This window comes from Myxine glutinosa, chromosome 2 (genome assembly GCF_964187855.1).
Source record: "Myxine glutinosa chromosome 2, kmMyxGlut1.1, whole genome shotgun sequence".
NCBI classification, from domain to species: domain Eukaryota; kingdom Metazoa; phylum Chordata; class Myxini; order Myxiniformes; family Myxinidae; genus Myxine; species Myxine glutinosa.
This window is the reverse complement of record NC_136262.1, coordinates 127017562-127040092: the sequence shown is the minus strand read 5'-3', so window position 1 is coordinate 127040092 and position 22531 is coordinate 127017562. Positions and strand designations below refer to the sequence as shown.

Here is a 22531-nt window from a genome sequence, read left to right as displayed (position 1 = left end):
AGTTAAGTTCGAGGAAGTTGATTTGAAGCCAGAATTTCATTTGGATGCCAGAAAGGAGAAAGGAGATGCTGAAAGCCAGAAAGGAGATGCTGTTGTCTACTCTGAATGACAGGTGGCGGTATCCAGGGCGCTGAGGAGTTTGTTCACGTTGTAAAGTTTGTTTATTTAGTTTGTTTATTGTAGAGAAGAGTGCTTTTGGGATTCCGGAGCCAGAGTGGATAATTTGAGAGTAGTAGGTGGTCCATGTGAAGCTTGGGAGTGAACTGATTTGGGTTTAATAGGCACAAGCTGGTCTAAACAGGGTGAGGAGGATGGCGTGATTGATGATGTCAAAGGAGGCATTGAGGTGAGGAGGATGAAAATGTTGAGGTTGCCGGCATCAGAGGAGAGAAAAGGTCGCTGGTGATTTTGAGGAGAGCAGTTTCAGTACTGTGGCTGGAGCAGAATCCGGATTGGGATGTTTCATACAGGTTATTGGCAGAGTGGTGATATTTGAGTTGAGTGGCCACAGCACGTTCCAAAACTTTTGACAGAAAGGGTAGATTGGAGATGGGTCTGAAGCTATTTAGGGTGTCAGGGTTTAGTCCAGGGTTTTTCCAGAATGGGGGTGAAGTTTCACGAGTTTTGGGGAAATCGGTATGTGAAGCTGGATTAAGTTGGAACTGCTTGATGAGCCATGGAGATGGATTGGGTTTTGTTGTTGGTTGTCTGGGTGTTCGGTTGTTGCATTGCCAAAGGTTTCTGTGTGGTGGACACACTCGTTGGCTGTTGTCTTGTGTGACGTGGATGGAGATGTATGTGGCTGTGTGTGGCTGCCTGGAGGGGAAGGCGGCTACAGTGGTTGATATTGGTTGTGGGTTGTCCGGGGTGCTTCGATTTGCATAAGGGGTGAAGATTGGGATATTACATTATTTTGAGTAAGTATTGGCATGAGTAATTACAGAAGTAATTATGAGTTATTATGAGTAATTAGTGGTATGAGTATTAGTTATGAGTTCCAGGTGTTGAGCTAGTTATGCTAGTTATCCAGCTAGTTATGAGTAAGTGATTATTTTAGTAAAATTACATGTTTCGCTGTGTTGTTGATCTGGGGACAAGCTAGTTTGATGGGTACCCTGGGGTCTTCAGCGTGTCTATGTGTTTGTCTGGCTGTTACACTAGACTCTGGGATGTGTTTTCATGAGACGAATTTCAGAATTGATGACAATTCAGTGAGTATGGTGGACAACGTGAAGTGGCTGGTGTGAAGGAAGGGGTTGGGAAAGATGGACCCCCTTCACGAATACCCAGTAGGGTAGCTTAATTTCAGACATAACAGTGAGAATCTATTTTGAGCGAATCACAGTGGGTGAGGAAAACATTGTGTGTGACCAGACACCAGAACTGACCAGAATTGAAATTGGAAGTAGACCAGGTTATTTCTATTATTTGTTTATTCGTGAAAATAAATAAATAATAGGGGGAGGTTAATGGAGGTTAATGGTGGTTTGTTTGTGTTAATGGAGGTTAATGGTGGTTTGTTTGTGTTAATTCTAGTTGAAACTCTCGCTGAAGTAATTTTCGTTTATTTTTATTTTTTGATTCGATTTGAGAGTTGAGATGATTGATTTTTTATTAATTTTATAATTTTATTTTTATTGATGTTGGAAACAGGTAATGGGATGCTGAGAGAAGGATTGAATTTAATTTGAATTGGACTGGATTAAATGGGATTGAATTTAAAAATTGAATATTGGATAAAATTGGATCCACTTGAAAAAAGTGGATTAGGAAATTGGAGAAAAGGTGTTCTATGAAACTATGAATTGAATGAATTGAATCTATGAATTGGAGACCTGTAGACCAGGCGCTCCCAGGAGACTTGTGGACCAGGTGTTCCACCAGAGGAAAAAGACCAGGTGTTCGTGGAGCACTTCACCTGCAAGAACGCCTTGGAACCAAGGTGGAAGGGACCAGTCCAGGTGTTGCTGAATACACCAACGGCAGTCTTTTGCGAGGGCAAGACTTCGTGGATCCACGCCACGCACTGTAAGTTGGCCATACAAGCACCAGACACTACACCACAGCAACCACAGTAAGGATGGGCCTAATCATAGGTACAATACTATTGATAGCGACAGCAGCTAGGGGAAACTCCGATTCCAATAGATGCGAAAACGAAACCCGACACCTCACCGTAACATGGGGACAAAGAGTATCACTACCATGTTTCGAACAGAAAGCCCTGCACACAAATTGGGTGAACATAAATTGGCTAGCACTGTCGGCAGGGCCTGGACGCGTTGGCATGATACTACAAAAGCAACGAGAGTTCCGGGAAGACGGGCAAGCTAGCATTAAGACCTTGGCCCAACCAGGATACCAATGGGGAACCCCTGATTTTAAGCTACAAACACGCACACGCCTAGGGAAAGACATGACCATGCAGGTCCGGTGCAGCGTCTGGACCCCTGGCGCGGCCGGTGGCGAAAAGAACTACATACCATGCATCGAATACATACTCACGCCGCAACCCCAGGATAAGGCCCCAAAGAGGGGGGAAAACACATATTGGAAAGTGGCCAGGGAGGTGGCAACAATTCAAAATAGGACACACTGCTGGTCGTGCATGCGCTTTCCCCAAGCAGGCACCACAGGAATACACATGATAGTGCTACCCTTGTCCCTCAATGACCTCTGCTCACAACCTATCGATTCCCCATGTTTAGTCACCACGCTGGAAAGAGAAGGGGTTGACAACGGCAAGAGTTGCAATCGACAATTTAATTATCGCCCGTCAATGATTGCCCATGTGGCCGAGAGGCCTGCCCCCGTCTGGGTCAAACCACAGAAAGGGAGGGTCTGCCTCCAGGGTTCCGGCCACTTGCGTATGGGAGAATCAGAATGCGCCTACACTCTCCCCGGGAAGCTGGGACAAGGGAGCTCGGGGATTACATTACGAATAGTACTGCAAGATAAACGCAACCACAACATAACGGCTATAACATTCTCTAGGGGGGTTAGTAGGATTAATGGGGTGGTAAAGGGACTCCAGTGCTTATCCACCCACCTGGTCCCACCCCATGGGACAATGTTTATATGCGGCGACAAGGCTTACCCCTATTTACCAAATAATTGGGGGGGCACATGTTATCTGGGTTCAGTTCTTCCTGACGTTGAGATACTGGATGAGCGAGACCCAAAGTCCTTGGACAGGCGTTATAAGAGGTCAGTCATGAACGAAGATGGAACCACTAAACTACACGGGAGTCTATGGGAAAAGGTGTTTGGTTTCTTCTTCCCAGGAGCGGGCACAGTCATGGATAGTTTCCGGATAGACAAATTGGCTTTGGCCCTAGAAAAGGTGGCAAACGACACCGCTACGGCTCATGACATACTATTGGATACGGTGATTCACATGCGTACAATGGTGATGCAGAATCGGGTGGCTTTGGACATGCTCTTGGCAGAGAAAGGAGGGGTATGCGGAATTATAGAGGGAAAATGTTGCACTTACATACCCGATCCATCTGAAGGAGTGTCAGCCGCAATAGTGAGACTAAGGGAAACTAGCCACGCCCTGACAATCGATCGGATCGCGCGCGAGAACTCTTATAAATTTAGCTGGCTCACTGACTGGTTCCAGGGATGGACGGGCACCATAGTGAAGTGGTTATTGACCGCACTGGCTGTGATAATCGGGGTAGTAATTTGGGGGGCACTAATGAAATCTCTAGTCCTCCTCTGTATGAGAAAGTACTTTACAGGATGGAAAGTGAAGAAGCCGCCGACAACGACTATGGTTCTGACCACAGAGGCCGTCGACCTGAACGGGTCCTTCAACAAGGCAGTTGCGACCAGCGCTCCAGAAAATTGTATTGAATTTTGTGACGACTGTGATACTTGTGTGGATCCCATGTGGGAACTGGCTGCTGCCTGTAACGGTGTATGTGATGACTGTGATACTTGTGCTATAAACCCCTTGCGTGTACTGGCTAACGCTGCTTATGTATTACAAGCTGACAGCTGCACGCCCCCTTCTGACCCAACTATGGATCTGATTGCGACACTGGGTCTGGCGGTCGAGGGACCCGACGTGGATATCCTAGACCCGCAAGCCGACCAGGCGCTCATGGGAGACTTTGACATAAAGGAAGTTCCTCTCTTTTCTCCAAATGTTTTAAGTTCAAATGCTTCAAGTGAATCGGATTTTTACGCTCTGTACCCTGACCAGGAAATTGAGACACAAGATACTGACAATACTATGTATTCCCCAGAACAGCAGCACGTGAGGGACCTCATGGGCATGATCGTTGATTAACTTCGAAGATCTGCAAGGACTGGGTCTGCAAAGGGTGGGGGGAGCAAGTTCCGCAGGGGAGGTGATGGGCCCTCTGGCGGAGCAGAACCTCATCTGGACCAGACACCTTCGTTGTGGATCCGAAACGTTAATGGACTTTCATGTTCTGAGCCCTCAGGCTCCGAGCACGCACCACACGACACGTTCGCCAAATGCACGGGCGAGGCGCTTTGGGCGCACGATATGCCCTTGGGAGATACCCGCATTACACAATTATTTTTTCAATACCCGCATTACACAATTATTTTTCAATAAAGCCCGATGTGGCACGTTGTCTCTTAAGATACTTTGTCTCGACGAGACAAGAGGAAGGAATGTCAAGTAGTAGATTTGTTATTGCCTAAAGTTCAGTTATAGACGTTGGTTGCTAATGTGTTATGATTTAAATGTTGTCTAAAAATGCTATTTTCATAAAGTAAATAAAGGGTTTTTGCTTCGTTTTAGTTTTGGATGAGGAAAGGCTTAAAATGAGGTCATGCTGAACAAATTGTATACGTGTGCTTTTTTCGAGGCTGGTCGTAAAACCACGCCCACATGCGCGTGATTTTGTGTAACGCGAGTAGAATGTTTAGAGTGCAGACATAAACCTATCGTTAACCATATATATTTTGTTTTAATCACAGCAACGCATGACTCTGTATAAACATGCTTTGGATTACTCATGTACACAAACCCATAAAATATATGGGTTTGTTTGGCTAAGCATACACTCTCCTCTTTGTGAGTTACATTTCTGTTTTCTCGGAGCCCAGAGAAACATTTGGTCCAAATGATAAGGAAGGGCTGACTCCCCCGAATGATAACGGTGGGAGGGACTCTCGCCAGTCGCTTCGTTCTCTCGGAGATTTTCTGATAATCGTATTCGTATATAAGTGAATGAGAATCAATGCGTTTTCAGGAAGGCTTGACGTGGCATGAGACTGGCTCTTGCTATAGATGTCTTGGCCTCCTCCGGATCTGTATAAGTTGGTTTTTAATAAAGCTGCGCCATTCCAGGCTATTGTGGACTTCTTTTGCAAACGAAGAGCTGATTCTTCACATATATACATATACATATATACACATATATATACATATACATATATACACATATATATACATACATATATATATATATATACATATATATATACATACATATATATATATATACATATATATATACATACATATATATATATATATATACATATATATATACATACATATATATATATATATATACATATATATATACATACATATATATATATATATACATATATATATATATATATATATATATATATACATACATATATATATATATATATATATATATATATACATATATATATATATATACATATATATATATATATATATATATACATATATATACATATATATATATATATATATATATACATATATATACATATATATATATATATATATATATATATATATGTATGTATATATATATATATATATATATATATATATATGTATGTATATATATATATATATATATATATATATATATGTATGTATATATATATATATATATATATATATATATATATGTATGTATATATATATATATATATATATATATATATATATATGTATGTATATATATATATATATATATATATATATATATATATATGTATGTATATATATATATGTATATATATATATATATGTATGTATATATATATGTATATATATATATATATATGTATGTATATATATATGTATATATATATATATATGTATGTATATATATATATATATATATATATATATATATATATATATATACATATATACATATATATATATATATATATATATATATATATATATATATATATATATATATATATATATATATATATATATATACATATATACATATATATACATGGTCGGATATATAAACGGCTACTGCATCAAATTTTGTGTAAAGCTTGGCGATTCCCAAGTGGAAACGATCCGCAAGATTCAACACCGTTCATTCCATTATGAAGGAGGATTTGGGCTTCAGGAGAATCTCAGCGAAGTTCGTACCAAAGCAGCTAACGATTGAGCAGAAGCAACTCCGTTTGGAGATCGCACAGGACATGCTGGAGACTGTGAACAGCGATCCCAGCTTCCTCAACACAGTGATCACTGGTGATGAGTCCTGGGTTTATGGGTACGACCCAGAAACCAAGTTGCAGTTTTGATGCAAGTTTGATGAAACACAAAATTTGATGCAGTAGCGTTGTTCAAGTTTTTCCATCATTTTGTCAAAAACGAAAATCCGACGGCGCTCACTTACATTTCCTCACTCATCGGCGGTCTGCTGTCGAATGACAGCTTCTGCAGGTGGGAAAAAATTCACGCGTGCGCATTAGGATCGCCTACATACGTGCACCAATCAACGCCTCCCTAGCTTCTTCTTTTTTACACACGAAAAATAAAGGTCGGATACTTTTTGAACACACTATTGTTCACACACTATGTAACCTATTAGCTATAATATACTCTTGTTGTATTTGAATGTGTTTTCATAGATCTTGCTTGATTCAAGTTTAATAAAGCCTGATATTGATCAAAGGCTTCTCCCTCATTCATTACAGAAATGCAACAAATAATGGTTTAATGAAATAAAGCATGGAAATAAAATGAATTGTGAGGTAAATCTATAATCCTAACTTGAGATGTCTCCACTCAGACACGAAAACAGACAGGGGAATGATAAAATAAAATAAAAAGAAAATACCCCCTTTTATTTGCCGGCACTTAGCTTTGGTCTCAACAAAGTCGTTGAATAATGTCGGCAGTCCAATGTGGCCCACAGCCGCCCGTGCGGGAAATGCACAAGATGGCGCAAAGTTTCTCCTCACTGCGCCACGACCATGCAGCAATTTGTGCGGCTGGTCCTGCCTCGCTCTCCACTCCCTCCGAAATGCAACGTGGCTCCAGCTCCCACGAGAAACACCACAGTTCACCAACACCCCTTCCTTCATGGTGAGAGAGTTCCCAAAACTCCACAGAGTTCTCCTCATGAGCCACTCGAGAGACAAAGGACAAAGCGTGACCACCCGATCAGCCGCCAGCACCAGAGAGAGAGAGACAGATTCTTCTTCCTCCTCTCCACGATCACACACGAGCCAGGAACAGCCAAGCCAGGGAAAAAAGGCGTCCGCCCGCCACAAAGCCAAATCACACCAGCACGCACATAGGAAAAAATGGCGTCTTCCTTGTTCGTGCCAATAGACCGAGAGAGCGACAGATTCTTCTTATTTTCCGGCCTGAGCGAGTTTGCTCTGACGTCACCCCTGGCCAATCACCCGAGCTCTGTCCATCGCCCCATGTCGGGCTCAACGAATGACGAAGCTTGGGGCATGGTCTGCCGGCCAAGATAGTTTCCATGCCCTTCGTCCCACTCTGGGGGTGTGGCCTTGTTCCTTAGTCGATTGGTGGGGCGGGGTTAATTGCCCGATCAGGAATGTTCGGCACTATGTCGGTTGTTGTGGTTAATGGAGCCGATTGCATGGCTGGCCGAGTGAATGTAAAAACATAAGGGAAAATCACAGGAGGCAATTACATACTGGGAATTATCCTTAAGCCCTATCGAACTAACACAAAACCACCCTCCATGTGGTGACACATAAACACCCTTAAAAGCTCACCGTTTCCCTTCTTATGTACATTGATATGTGCTTCCTACTCGCACGTGGTCCATGCTAATACTACACATTCCTATTTGTACTCGGGTATGTCATCACCTACCCCCCACAAACGTAAAAATACTTATCGAACTCCAAGGGAGTGTATGAATGACAACTGAATGTCTGGGTGTGTTTAAACACATATTTTGAAGATAATTTAGGGGGTGCTCATCACAAAAAAAACCCAGAATAAGCCTTAACAAAATGGTGGTGCACCATCTTCGTCAGACTTCTGTCACATAACCTCCATATAATAGGGTGTCACTCCACTGTACTGGCTCCTGCGATACTTTTAGGAAACCAGAAGATTTGAACTAACTGTTTTTAAAATTCCCTCTATATGATGGATCCAGATTGCATCTATTTCAAAGTATTAAGAAAGTGGGGATTGGCGGGGCAGATCTGCCGAACATTTTCGGCCATTTAAACTGGAAGCAATCAGCTTTCTATAACTTGCCAAACCAGCTGTTCCTTATTAACCATTTCGTTGGAGTGCTTGATTGCATGCTTAAGCCGCCTTGTGAGCGCTCTAAAATCTTCTTGGAAATGGGACACAGCAGGTTCACCATTCTCTTACCTTTTCATTTACTTTATTTGTTATTTTTCTTAAATGTTTGTTGCTCAACTTTGAGTGATATTCTTTGATATTTGTTCATTTGCATGGGAAGGGGTGGGTTGGGAGCCCGGGAGGAGGCAGGGGAGGGGTTGGATGAGAGAGGGGAAGAGGTAGAAGCCAGTGGAGGCAGCTGCAGGTCGAGTTACATCCCTTAAAGGCAGCGCATGTTATAATTGGTTCACGAGTTATCAAGTGACCACTATATTCGTCTTGTGTGTGTGTGTGTGTGTGTGTCTGTCTGTGTGTGTGTCTGTGTGTGTCTGTCTGTGTGTGTGTGTGTGTGTGTGTGTGTGTGTGTGTGTGTGTGTGTGTGTGTGTGTGTGGGTGTGTGTGTGTATGTGTCTTTCCGCAGCATAACTACCCGATGATATCATCAGATCTCGATGAAACTTGGGTGGGAGATTGATGTCATGATCCAGTTGTGTCCTGCCGAGAGTGGGCGTATTGTGGGCGGAGCCCACATTGCATTGTGGGTGGAGCCACGCCCAAAAAAGATGTATTTTTAGGGGGTAATCGAGTTCAAGCTACATCTTCTCCGAGGGGTTTGGTGGAGTCTGACAGGGGTTTCGATATTTGGTTAGGCCAATGTCATGTGTCTAGCCCCACGGAGGTCGATTTTTCTTTTTCTTTTTTTTTCTTTTTTAGTTATTTATTTATTTATTTTTCATTTCATTTTTCACCGAAATTTCGGTATTGTGTAGCTAACTAACCTCATAACTGATTTTACATTATTTTCTATCTCATTTCAAGGTCAGTAACCTTTGTTTTTTGACATTTCCGGGCCTGGCCTGTCCGGGCCTGTTTCGGTTATAGTCCGTCCTTTGTCATTGAATACCGCTCGCTCGTGAACCATCGTCGTCTCCTGATTTGTTTTATAATTTATCAATTATTTTGTTATTTTGTGCCTATTGTTAAGTTTGCCAAACCCTCATATTCTATGGCAGTGCCTTCCCTTGTCCTCTGGTCACGCTGCCTTCTGTTCCCCTCCCCTCACACTGCCTTTCCCAATCTTTTCCTAATGCTGCCTTCCATTCTTCTCCAATCATGCGGCCTTCCATTCCCCACCCCTCATGCTGCCTTCCCCTCTCCTCTCATGCTACCTTCCCTTCCCCTCTTCTCTCACACTACCTTAACTTCCCCTCTCCTCACAATGCCTTGCTTTCCTTTCTCCTCATGCTGCCTTCCCTTCCCCTCTCCTCATGCTGCCTTCCCTTCCCCTCTCATAAAACTGTCTTCCTTTCCTTTCTCCTCATGCTGCCTTCCCTTCTCCTCCCCTCATACTTTCTTTCCTTCCCCTCTCCTCATGCTGCCTTCCCTTCCCCTCTCATCAAACTGTCTTCCTTTCCTTTCTCCTCATGCTGCCTTCCCTTCTCCTCCCCTCATGCTGCCTTCCCTTCCCCTCTCATCAAACTGTCTTCCTTTCTCCTCATGCTGCCTTCCCTTCCCCTCTCATCAAACTGTCTTCCTTTCCTTTCTCCTCATGCTGCCTTCCCTTCTCCTCCCCTCATACTGCCTTCCCCTCACACTTTCTTTCCTTCCCCTCCCCTCATGCTGCCTTTTCTTCCCCTCTCCTCACTCTACTCTGCCTTCCTCTCCCCTCACACTGCCTCCCCGTCCCCTCCTGCTGCCTTCCCGCCCCCTCCTGCTGCCTTCCCGCCCCCTCCTGCTGCCTTCCCCACTCCTCCACTTTCCCCTATCACTCGCCCCTAACCCCTCCCTTACCCAACTCCCTCCCCTCTTCTTCCTCCCCCCCCCTTCCTCCTGTCTCCCCCCTCCCCCCCTCCCTCCTCCACTCTCCCTTCCCTTCTGCTCACCCTCCTCTCTCTTCCCCCCTCCCCTTCCCCCTGTTTCCCCTCCCCTCCCCATCCTCCCTTCCCTCCTCCACTCTCTCCCTCTCCCCCCCTCTCTTAATATTCCCATCACGAAGTGACTCCGCATTAAAAAAAAAACACCTTTAGAGGCCATTTTTCCCCGCAAAGCGGGGGTTGGCCTTTTTCGGGGACCGTGGTTGTTGTTGTTTTTTGGTCCCCTTTTTGAAGCAATGTTTTACGGCCGGATGCCCTTCCTGACGCCAACTCTTTTTGTCGCCTTTTTTTTTTTTTTACGACAAACAGGGAATTACCAGTGAACTGGTACTCAATTTGCCGACCTCGGAAGGATGACAGGCTGAGTCAACCCCCTGGCGTTAATTCAGCGATTGACCGGGATTACGAACCCAGGATCCTAGGTATCCTAAGCCCTCACCCTAGCCACTTGCCCAACACCAGCCTGCCGCAATTCCGGGTGCCTTTGCTAGTTTAAAATATTGTTCCCCTGCATATAGAGGTTTACAGCAGCTATACACATGCTTTCACAGGTACCACCATTTCTTTCACACTTCTTGCTTTTGTGTCAATATCTAATCCAACAGAATATCATGTAAATAACACTTTAAAAGCACATGTCCAGCCATGTTCTTTTTTACAAGTTAGAAAGTCTTCATATATGACTAAAAGTGACGAGGCCAACCTAAAAAAAACACCTGCTGGCACAGTAATCACAACCTTTGTAGTTAAACAGTCCCAAAAGCCACAATTTCACCACAATAATCCAAGTGTTGTGGATGAACAAGATCTTACATTCTTACATAGACCCATTTAAACTCAGATTTCAATAAGATTTTAAAAGAGCCAATCCTATGAAATGCAGACCATACACACTGAAGATGTAACAACAGCCATTATCTGTACATACCACGTTTACGTGTTATCAATCCAAGTTGATAGATTATCAAATCAATAATTTATGCAATAAAACAAGTCATTCTATTTGCAAAGGTATGTCCAGCCGAGTATATTTTTGAAGAAATGGGTAGGCCATGTCCACCAGCTGCTGCATTGTTGTGAAAGGCCATCTGAAAAGTCACGTGCATCTGAGCTTTGAAGGCTGCACATGATCAAAATGATCAGCTAATGATACTGGCCTACGGATGATTATTAATTAACAAGTGATAAAAAATCTAATTACACATCGACCACGCTTATGTAATGCGCAAGTCTCCAGAAGATGAAATGTTTCGCATTACATCGCCCTCTAGAGCATTTGGAATCACATTAACAACAGCTGTTTATTTCCCTAAACTCCATCAAAAATAGTTTCAAAAGCGAGGACAAAACACACGTTTCTTTACTATTGTCCGCAAATTATGTTCTAATTGAGCAGGTGTCATGGATGAATTGGATAAATGGGACCCATTTCCTTTGGGAAAAATATAGGGGGTGGGAGGGCAGGGGTAAAACAATTTCTTTAAAATGAAGCTTTAGAGATCGCTTAAACATAGGTCAAATTCAGGATCAGAACGAAGACTGCACAAACTTCTGGGAATGAGGATTTGTGGAGGAAGAGTGTTCTAGAAAGGAAATTCACTGCGAGATGTGAAAAAACGTATCTGTGACTCAATGTGAGATATCATAACTCACACTGTGTGTGTGTTAAATAATTATCGTTATTTTTATTATCTGCACATTAAAAATAGGGCAGCAGCTAAACACGAGTGTGCCAAGAAAAAGTTGGAATAATCAGCTCACAACTATGAGTTTTGAAAACAATTAAGAGTTTTGAAGCCATTGGAGAATTTGAATCTCATTACGATTTACAAAAGGCATTTGCTGCTTGCACAATTTCAAAGGCGATTTAATAGTTTCTATTAAATAAAAATAAAAACTAGCTAAATTATATATGTATGTATGTATATATATATATATATATATATATATATATATATATATATATATATATATATATATATGTGTGTGTGTGTGTGTGTGTGTGTGTGTGTATGTATGTATGTATGTATATGTATATATATATATATATATATGTATATATGTATATATATATAATATAATATAATATATATATATATATATATATATATATATATATATATATATATATTGTTGCGGAACCCAACGTCGGCCTATGGTTCCCCTTTGAGGGGGGATTAGACCCCTTGTTTATTGCTGACCGACGTGGTCCCTGACGCCGTACCGCGACCTCCGGAAAGGCCGGTGCACAGCCCCGTTCGTACCGCGGACACATGTTAATTGATTGCCGAGCGGTGTTTAGCAACCGTGGCATGAACTATTACCAAGACTAACCCGATTCCTGAACGTTGGCCAAAATCCCGCCACAGGTATTCAATTTGGAAAAGACAAAGACGGATGTGAAGAAGAGGAAGACAGAAGTAGGAAATACGAATATAATTTATTACTACTATTTACAACCAAAAGAAACCAAGGAAGAAGGGTAATAAAATAAAAACAGAAGAAGAAGAAGCGGACACAGTGCACCTTAGCTTACCTATGCAGTCTTACTTAACCCAGGACAGAACAAACAAAAGACAGACTCACACGAATGGGGAATGAAGGGTGGATTGGCTGGAATGGTTGGGGATGGCAGAGAAGGGGAGGAAGGCACGGAGCTGGCTGGAGCTTGATCCCGCACGGGACGTCGGGCTGGACCTCGACGGCCACCGATGCCACCGATCCTGGTTCCCGCGGGTTAACGGGTCGGAGCTGCCTGGTGGAGCCAACCTGCTGGTGGAGTCAAAGCTGGTGGTGGGGGGTCTGGCGTGACGGGTTCTCTCTCTCTCTCTTGAACTTAATCGTCTCTTTTGCCGCCGTGGGGACGTCGCGTGCTTTCCCAGGACTCATTTGAGGTGGGGCCGTCTCCCGCGGGTTATATAACCCCACCCTCTAACCTTTACGAACCTCCCCGATCGCTCTTCCTCCGCCCTCTCAAGCCAAACCCCTCGTGCTTGGTTGGTTGTAGGGGCTCTCCTGGCTCCACCCTCCGATGACGAGGTGGAGACACGCCTTTCCTTCCCAACTTAACCGCGTGCGTAATGGAGGTTTTGGGGCGATTCGAGCGAGCCCCAGCCAAAGGGCAGCAGTGGCGAATGCAGCAAACCGCCCAGTGCAGTTGGCAATTGGCTTTGGGGGAATTTGAAAAAGGGGATCTATCTATTTGAATTCGGTGCAATGGAGTATTAATTAATGGAAGACAAAGCCTTAACCTAACACACAGAATAAGGAAATAACTACCAACAAGGAGGAAATCTATGATTGGCTAACGTGATTGTATATGACCTAACTAAGGGACGCCCTTTGACCTTTATATACAACAACTGGAGGAAGGAGGGTGATATTTTTTACAACAATAAAAAAACACAATTCTCATTTCCACAACATATATATATATATATATATATATATATATATATATATATATATATATATATATATATATATATATATATATATATATTGTAGTCAATCTTCTAAGACGTCCGCGTCTTATTTAATCTAACGATTATTTATTCAATACAAATGAGACGCCCTGCTCGTACTTTGGAGTTTCTACTATTTCTTACAGTTGTATATATATATATATATATATATATATATATATATATATATATATATATATATATATATATATATATATATATATATATATATATATATATATACATACTCGTGATTACTGATGTATGTATGATACATACGTACTCGTGATTCAAAAAATGTCGGGAAGGTTATCAGCTAGGTGGCGAGGCCGGTTGAGGCAGCTTCGGCCAGGCCGGGCCCATTTCGCAATTAAAAGCTGAGCTGAATTATAGTAGTCAATCTTCTACGGCCGCGAGTAAAAGTTGAATTATGGTCGTAAATTCATTCAAAAAGAACCATAAATGTCGGGACAGGCCCAGGGAAGCTTATAGGCTCGGTGGCGAGGCCGGACAAGGCCCACCTCGGCCAAGCTGGGCCCATTTCACAATTAAAAGCTGAGCTGAATTATAGTAGTCAATCTTCTACAGCCGCGAGTAAAAGCTGAATTATAGAAGTAAATGCATTCAAAAAGAACCAAAAATGTCGGGACGGGCCCCAGGAAGGTTATAGGCTTGGTGGCGAGGCCGGTCGAGGCCATCTCGGCCGGGCTGGGCCCATATCGCAATTAAAATCTGGGCTGAATTATAGTAGTCAATCTTCTATGGCCGCAAGTAAAAGCTGAATTATAGTAGTAAATTCATTCAAAAATAACCAAAAATGTCGGGACGGGCCCCGGGAAGGTTATAGGCTAGGTGGCGAGGCTGGTCGAGGGCGCATCGGCCGGGCTGAGCCCATTTCGCAATTAAAAGCTGAGTTGAATTATAGTAGTCAATCTTCTACAGCCGCGAGTAAAAGCTGAATTATAGTAGTACATTCATTCCAAAATAACCTGGGCAACGCCGGGTGCTTTCAGCTAGTGTATATATATATGTGTGTGTGTGTGTTATAAAAAAAAATAGCAACACTCATTAGGTAAGATAAATACTGCACTTTATATTTTATACTTGGGCTGACGCCCATAATAGAGCTGACACACACACACACACACACACACACACACACACACACACACACACACACACACACACACACACACACACGGACAAGACAAACACTTAACACAGCCACTGAGCTTGGGGGGGATCGCCGTCACCAAGGTCACTTCCCGGGATACTCTGGGTACCAGTGACGTCATAAAAATGGCACCGCTTTTCTCACCGTACTCAGTGGGGCATTTTATCAAGAGGAGTTTCCTCCTCCCCATGGATGCCAACCGATATGTAGTATGTTGTCTATGTGTATGGTGTATGATTACACTTGGTGTTGTCTACGTTGATGGACAAATCAAACAATACGTTTTATCAACTGAAAATTGATGGAGGAATGCTAATCACCTTCGGTATCAAGGTAGAGCTGACATATCGGATGTTAGCCCTTCATTGGAGCAAGGCGGCCTTGCTTGTTGTTCTCTCGCTTCAACAAAGGGCCAAGACCCTAAACATTAGCTTTGCTTTGTTTTCGGTTGGCATTCCTTTGTCAACATGCAGTTGATAAAAATTTATCATATTGAGTTAGTGTTGACAGTTTACTGTGTGTGCCTCAAATTAAATACCTATGTTCTCCGACTGGGATGAAACCACTTGCCTTGGAGACAAAAATACTTTAGCCTTGACAAAAGCATGAAATGGAAAAAAATATTTAAATCAGTAAAAAGGGGTAAAAAAAGTGAAAAAGCTAAAAGTAAAAGAAAAAGTAAAAAAGGAGAAAAAAAAGTCGAGTAAAAAAGCATAAAAAAACATTCATAGTAAAACATAGCTTATCATTTTAAAATGGCTTAAAGAGCTCTGACAATCTAGAGGTGCTAGACGTAGAGAAGGTCAACTTGCCATCGCAACCACGTAAACTGGTACTCGGCAGTGTGAGCAACTTAAGATATTCGCCTGTTTGGTCTGGCAATGGTGAGAGGTAAGACCGACACCTTTACCTACAGACAGAAAAAATGGCTCGCCTACGCTGACGGGCAGGTACATAAAAGTGGGGCAAAATGTGCCTTGAACTCTGGCTGATGGATGTTGCAGATTGAAAAAAAAATTACAGTTCAGATTTCATCTGCAACGCTTTTTTTGCACATGAGTGATAGTGATGCGACAAGCCGAGTCGCGTCTATAAAATCCAAACGCTAGAGTTTTCGGAAAGCGCGATCAGATTTGCAACACCTGAAAGAGAACACAGCCCCAACAATAAATCTTCTCCTTCCAATAAAATGCAGAGACATCCAAGGAGTATTATTGCACTGAGAAATTTAAAGGGGCGTGGGGGGCGGAAATACCAACAGGTACCAAAATACCAATTGAATTGTGAGAATTACAAAAGATCAGGAACAATAAATTAATTAATTATAACAAGTTGAACAAAACAAAATAAATTGGCCATAATTAATTAAATTTGAAATTAAAAAAAAACCAAAATAAATTGGTCATAATTAATTAAATTTGAAATAAAAAAAAAACAAAATAAATTGGACAAAGTTGGACAAAATAAATAAATAAAGTAAATAATGAGTTGGACAGATTGGGATTGGATAGGAAAGTCTCATTGAAGTTGCCAAGAAGTAGGTGGTTGGATTGGGATGAAGAATGATTAATTAATAAATGCTTAAAATCAAGGACACTAAACCAACCAAAGACCAAGAAGATAACACGATCGAGTCAAATCAAACAAATACTGGTTCTGAAAAGATGTAACAGAAAGAATAATCACCTTCTCTCTGGATGCGAAGCACGAATGTCATTCCAGTTGCACAGGGTGGCCTGAAAGTCGCTTTACCCCGTCCCAGTAAATAATCTATCCTTAAACTCTTTTAATATACAAATTTTATTGCACAGTATGTACTTACAATAATTAATCAGTATTCTTTCTTTTCATTCTTTTTGCACCACTGAATTTGGCGCCATGTCCTATTACACATCTTACCTGGCATTTATGGAGTCACCTGTGCGAAAGAGGCCACGACTTCAGCACGCAATTCTTCAATCGTCATTCAGGGGTTCGTCGGTACTTTCTCCTTGATGAAGCCCCACAAAGAGTTGGCTGGAGTCGTTAGATCAGCATGCCACGGAAAGGGAGGGCAGATGGGAAGGGAGGGAGGAAGGTTTGAGAAATATAGCAGGGGTAAAGCAACTTTCAGGCCACCCTGTGCATACACTAAAGGCATAACTTTTTATTTTATTTTTTGTGTACAAGATCGAGGCTCGTGTAAGAGCTAACATCAATCACAAAAAAAAACAAAATTCACCGGCAAATATGCAAAAACCCCACCAGTGCCAGAAAATTCACAGAAGCACGACTCCCCAAAAAACAATTAATAATGAGGCCATTACACTCGCAAAAAGAACCGACCGTCACACGGAGTATGAACATTGGACAGTGTGACCAAAAAAGAATTTCCTCAGAAATAACACAGAAAAGACTGCAATGCTAATGGAAGTATACTTATACCAAAAGACTTTGGACTGCAAGTATCATGGGCAAATGAAGCAACTAGAGGGTTCATAGAACACCTTACCCCGTGCCGGTGCAGTCTTGAGAAACAAAGACATGGGCGGGGTCTGCGAGCAGCAAATTTGATTGGTCGTGCTGACGCAAAATGCCGCAATACGTCGTCCAAGTATCGCTAAACTGAAGAGTTTTGAAAGTGCCAAAAAGGCAATTTGCGTTCTCCAGCGTTGAAGTATATCATTAAATTGAAATAAAATAAAGATTTTTGGGTTTGTAGTAAAAACAAAGTTTACCGCCATTGACGCAGCGTCTTCTACACCACCTTTACATTAATCATTAGTCATTAGTTATTCCGGCCTGTTGTTTGTGTCTTTTATGACGTCATTAAAAACAGTAAGTTTCCAGTTCCGAATGATTCTCAATTTCGTCTGACTGCCAGACAGATGGAAAAAATAATCTCACTCCTCTCCGAGCACGCGCAATTGGGACAAAATCAGAGCCAAAGTACTATTAAACTGCAGGTTCGTGTTCCAATTAATGTTCAAAATATAACATCTAATTGAAAATGAAGTTGTTCCTCGATCATAAACTGACGTCTGCAGCCAGACAGAAGTGAACCAATTATTGCTTAATCCCACAATTAGAACTCGGAGAGAACTTGGAAAATTGAAGAAAGTTGACATCGTACAAGTAAATCGAAGTAACGGGAGTGATGAAAAACAAACCCATGGAGTATTTGACAGAGATATCGTGAAATAACCATAAGAAACGATCGATAGCTGGAAGCCGTCCGGGGTGCAGTGATAATACTGAACATGGTACTTGGAGTAAAGACACTATGGTGTGCAACGCCTTAAAGTACACCGACCTAGCTCTAGCTTGGAAACACGACAACTTGGTCCTCGAAATGAAAACTTATGAAAGTAAAGGTGAAACTTCGTGCCCTGGGGAAGACCTCGTCCAACCTTCTCATCTTAACCCATGGAGATTACAACAAAGGGCTTGTGGGGTTTCAGGTGTGCGTTTTCTTTACACCTGTTTACAAAGTGTCAAATTGCGGTGTGTGCGGTGTGCTCACGTGTTTATAGGCTTCTTTAGATTCCTGGTTATTTTGAGGCGTGTTAACCCTAGAGAGTGCACGCATGGTTACGTATACCCATTCTGTACGGATGGGTTGTACCTATCTAGGGTTAAAGGTGTGTCTGTTTGTTGTTTTTAGGTGTGTTTAAGATTGTTGATGGTGTGCTTTGTGAGCCCAAACAGCACGGTTATTTAGAGGTGTGTTTTGGATATGTTCACGTCCGATATAGGTGTACTAGGTGACGTTTCCACTTATTCGAGATGGTCTCGTTTGTTTGGTGGCGTTTTTCTGATCGTCCCAGGTATTGGGCAAGGTGACCATGCAACAACGCTACATTGTCCCCCGTGGACGCGAAGGTAGCCTCAGGACCGTCACGAAGGCAAGGAGCGAAACCGACTTGCTAATAGCTATACGTAGTGTAACTGTGTAAGGAAAGGTCAGCAAGTGGTCTCTCGTGTGGTGGTGCGCGCTTACGTTACACGTGGTACGTGACGGACGACCCTCACCTCACTTTACACCAAGTCGTCGCAGTCCTCCGCCGTTCCCTCTTCCTCTTATGCACCACCTGCCTTTTATAGAGGGTCACCGGGCAAAGTGCCACGGACGAGAGCAGCAGGAAGATGGATGGAAATCTAAAGGCAATAAGTGGACGGATGCTCAGACACGTGGAGAGGGAGACGATGGAGATGAGGTGAAAGAGATGGGGGAGGAGGGGGTAAACACTGAGCAGGTGGGAGCTGGAAGAGCACAGAGATGGGGAGAGGACACAGCAGCGGCAAATGGCTTGGGCTCGCCCGCTAAGTGTAGAATGCCGAGGAGCTGGGGACGGCAGCGGGATAATGTCTGCCGGGGGGGTAATAGGGGGTACGAGGAGAGAGCGAGGAGACAAACGCTGAGACAGAGAGAGCGAGAGAGAGCGAGCCGTCGGAGAAACACACGGCGGGCGCGTGATGCTCTGCGCTGATGAGCGCGCGAAGGGCGGAGCGCTCACGTGCGCCTTAAGGAGGACCCGAGGATGCTGGAATCGCAGCTACCGGCGCCCGAGCCGCCAATAAATACCTCGACGACCGAAATCACTTTTATGAAACATCGGCGTTAAAAATCCATCGTGAATACGATCGATTCGTCGATCATGCGATGCAAGCGTTGATGGCGATTCATTCATTCGTCTAATTATACGATCCGAAAGTGCTGCTGGTGCGAGAACTAAAACATCCAGAACTTTTTATCCAAGATGCACCTGTAACGTGTCTTAAAGGTGCTTGAAGTAATCTTATATGGAAGGACGCCCTTAAGAATCTGCGAATCTCAAGGATGTCCCGTTTCCATGCCTTTTGACGTAAGGAATCCCCTTTTCTTAAAGAAGTCCTGTGTTTTGATAAAGCTTTTCCTTTACAGTTACCATGTTGAATCCCCAGGTGCAGCTTTTCGAAGACGTCGCCATTTTTTATTTATTTTCTCAATTATAAATACAGAGATGTGGTCAAGTTGAAATATTCACATCTACGGTTAAAGGATCATGGAGGATTTTGACATGTCGCATCACATGACAAAGGGGCGTGTCGATTACCTGACCTTTGGAAATGTATTTATTTGATATCGGAAACCGACGTTTTTTGTGTTGAAACAATGACGTATGTTGAATTATAACATAGGTCGAATATCTGGAAGCTCGTGGTAAAAATATCACGACAGAAAAATAAAATGAAGGATTCCTTTTATACTTTCGCTTGCAGAAAGAGCTCAAAAAAGAGAGAAAAAATCATTTCTTAAAAGCAAAAATATCGAAGACAATCCTCGATTCATATTGGTACCTTGGTTCATTTTACACAATGGAAGCACCAACCTCGGGTCATATTGGTACCTTGGTTCATTTTACACAATGGAAGCACCAACCTCGGGTCATATTGGTACCTTGGTTCATTTTACACAATGGAAGTACCAACCTCAGGTCATATTGGTACCTTACTCATTTTACACAATGAAAGCACCAACCTCAGGTCATATTGGTACCTTGGTTCATTTTACACAATGAAAGCACCAATCCTCAGGTCATATGTGTACCTTGTTCATTTTACACAATGAAAGCACAAATCCTCAGGTCATATTGGTACCTTGTTCATTTTACACAATGGAAGTACCAATCCTCAGGTCATATTGGAACCTTATTCATTTTACACAATGAAAGCACAAATCCTCAGGTCATATTGGAACCTTATTCATTTTACACAATGAAAGCACAAATCCTCAGGTCATATTGGTACCTTATTCATTTTACACAATGAAAGCACAAATCCTCAAGTCATATTGGTACCTTGGTTCATTTTACACAATGGAAGTACCGATCCTCGATTCCTATTGGTACCTTGGTTCATTTTACACAGTAGTGGGGCGGCTTAGCCCAAATATTCAAAAGAATTGTGCATTTTGTGATACAAGCACCAAATTTGGCACAAATGTACATTAATATGTTGCGAACATTTTCAGATATTGGGCCACTTGAAATTCCGTAATTTTTTTTTTCAAATTTTTTCAAATTTCGTAATTTCAAATTTTTCGGGTGACACCGTCACAATTTCGGTCTTCGAGGCCGGCCGATAGGCAAAGTGTGACCGGAAGGGACGAGGTTCTCCTGACCACGTGGCCCTCGATCTGGGAAGCGAGAGGCGTTCCATTAGTGGACGCGCCCCTCACGCCCGACTTTTGGGCGGCCCCGGCAGGCCGTTTGTTTTGACGTTCCGTGACAGGCCCCGCACCCCCACCTCCGGGCCGACCGGAAGCTTGTGCTGAGTACATCATACCTGAACAACTCAGTGAGGCAGAACACAGCAGTGCACACCAGGGTGACCCCTTCAGTGCATAAACCAATTAACCTGTCCACTGCAGGGCATATAGAAATGAAGTTATTTTCTGCATATAATAATAATATAAGTTCAGTTCTATATAACAATTTCTGTTATCACCACTACCACTACAACTACCACTACTACAAGCTTTGTCTGGAATTTTGTGGACTAACAGACAAACAGACATACAGACAAGCTGGGATCAAAACATTACCTCCTTCCACCATTGAGTGTAGAGGTAAACATCATGGAAATTATATCATGCCCTAGATTTAATTCATGCTTACCCGTGTATTTGCTTCACTGGTTCACAAGGTCTTTTGCATACATGTAATTCAGACTCTCGTCTTCATTGCTGACCACACAATGTTCGCAACATATTAATGTACATTTGTGCCAAATTTGGTGCTTGTATCACAAAATGCACAATTCTTTTGAATATTTGGGCTAAGCCGCCCCACTATATCGGCCGGCCTCGAAGACCGAAATTGTGACGGTGTCACCCGAAAAATTTGAAATTACGAAATTTGAAAAAATTTGAGAAAAAAAATTACGGAATTTCAAGTGGCCCAATATCTGAAAATGTTCGCAACATATTAATGTACATTTGTGCCAAATTTGGTGCTTGTATCACAAAATGCACAACAGGTTTGCTATGCTGCTACACTACAATGGAAGTACCGATCCTCGATTCATATTGGTACCTTGGTTCATTTTACACAATGGAAGTACCGATCCTCGATTCCTATTGGTACCTTGGTTCATTTTACACAATGGAAGTACCGATCCTCGATTCCTATTGGTACCTTGGTTCATTTTACACAATGGAAGTACCGATCCTCGATTCATATTGGTACCTTGGGTCATTTTACACAAGAAGTACCGATCCTCAGCTCATTTGACACAATAACTGGAACCTTGCACAATTTTTTGGCCGATTGGAAAAATCTATTTTCCTGTAAGTTTGGATTAATTGAAGTAACTTTTACTTAACAACTCTCTCTGAGGAGTGTTATCAGTGTTTCAGGGTGGGATAGACAGACAGACGGCATGAGCACAAGACATACATATATATATA

At 42.4% G+C, this 22531-nt stretch overlaps 1 protein-coding gene across 1 annotated transcript in view; it reads right to left on the bottom strand.

Moving 5' to 3' along the window:
• LOC137421285 (receptor-type tyrosine-protein phosphatase delta) overlaps positions 1 to 19580 on the bottom strand; it is a 638902-nt gene extending 619322 nt beyond the window's left edge. The window contains exons 1-2 of the mRNA XM_078771624.1: positions 19114 to 19580; positions 17002 to 17118 (exon numbers count right to left, since the gene is read on the bottom strand). Coding sequence (XP_078627750.1) covers positions 17002 to 17008 — 7 coding nt within the window. The 5' untranslated portion in view covers positions 17009 to 17118; positions 19114 to 19580. The remainder of the gene's footprint in view (positions 1 to 17001; positions 17119 to 19113) is intronic.
• Between the last annotated feature and the right edge of the window lie 2951 nt (positions 19581 to 22531).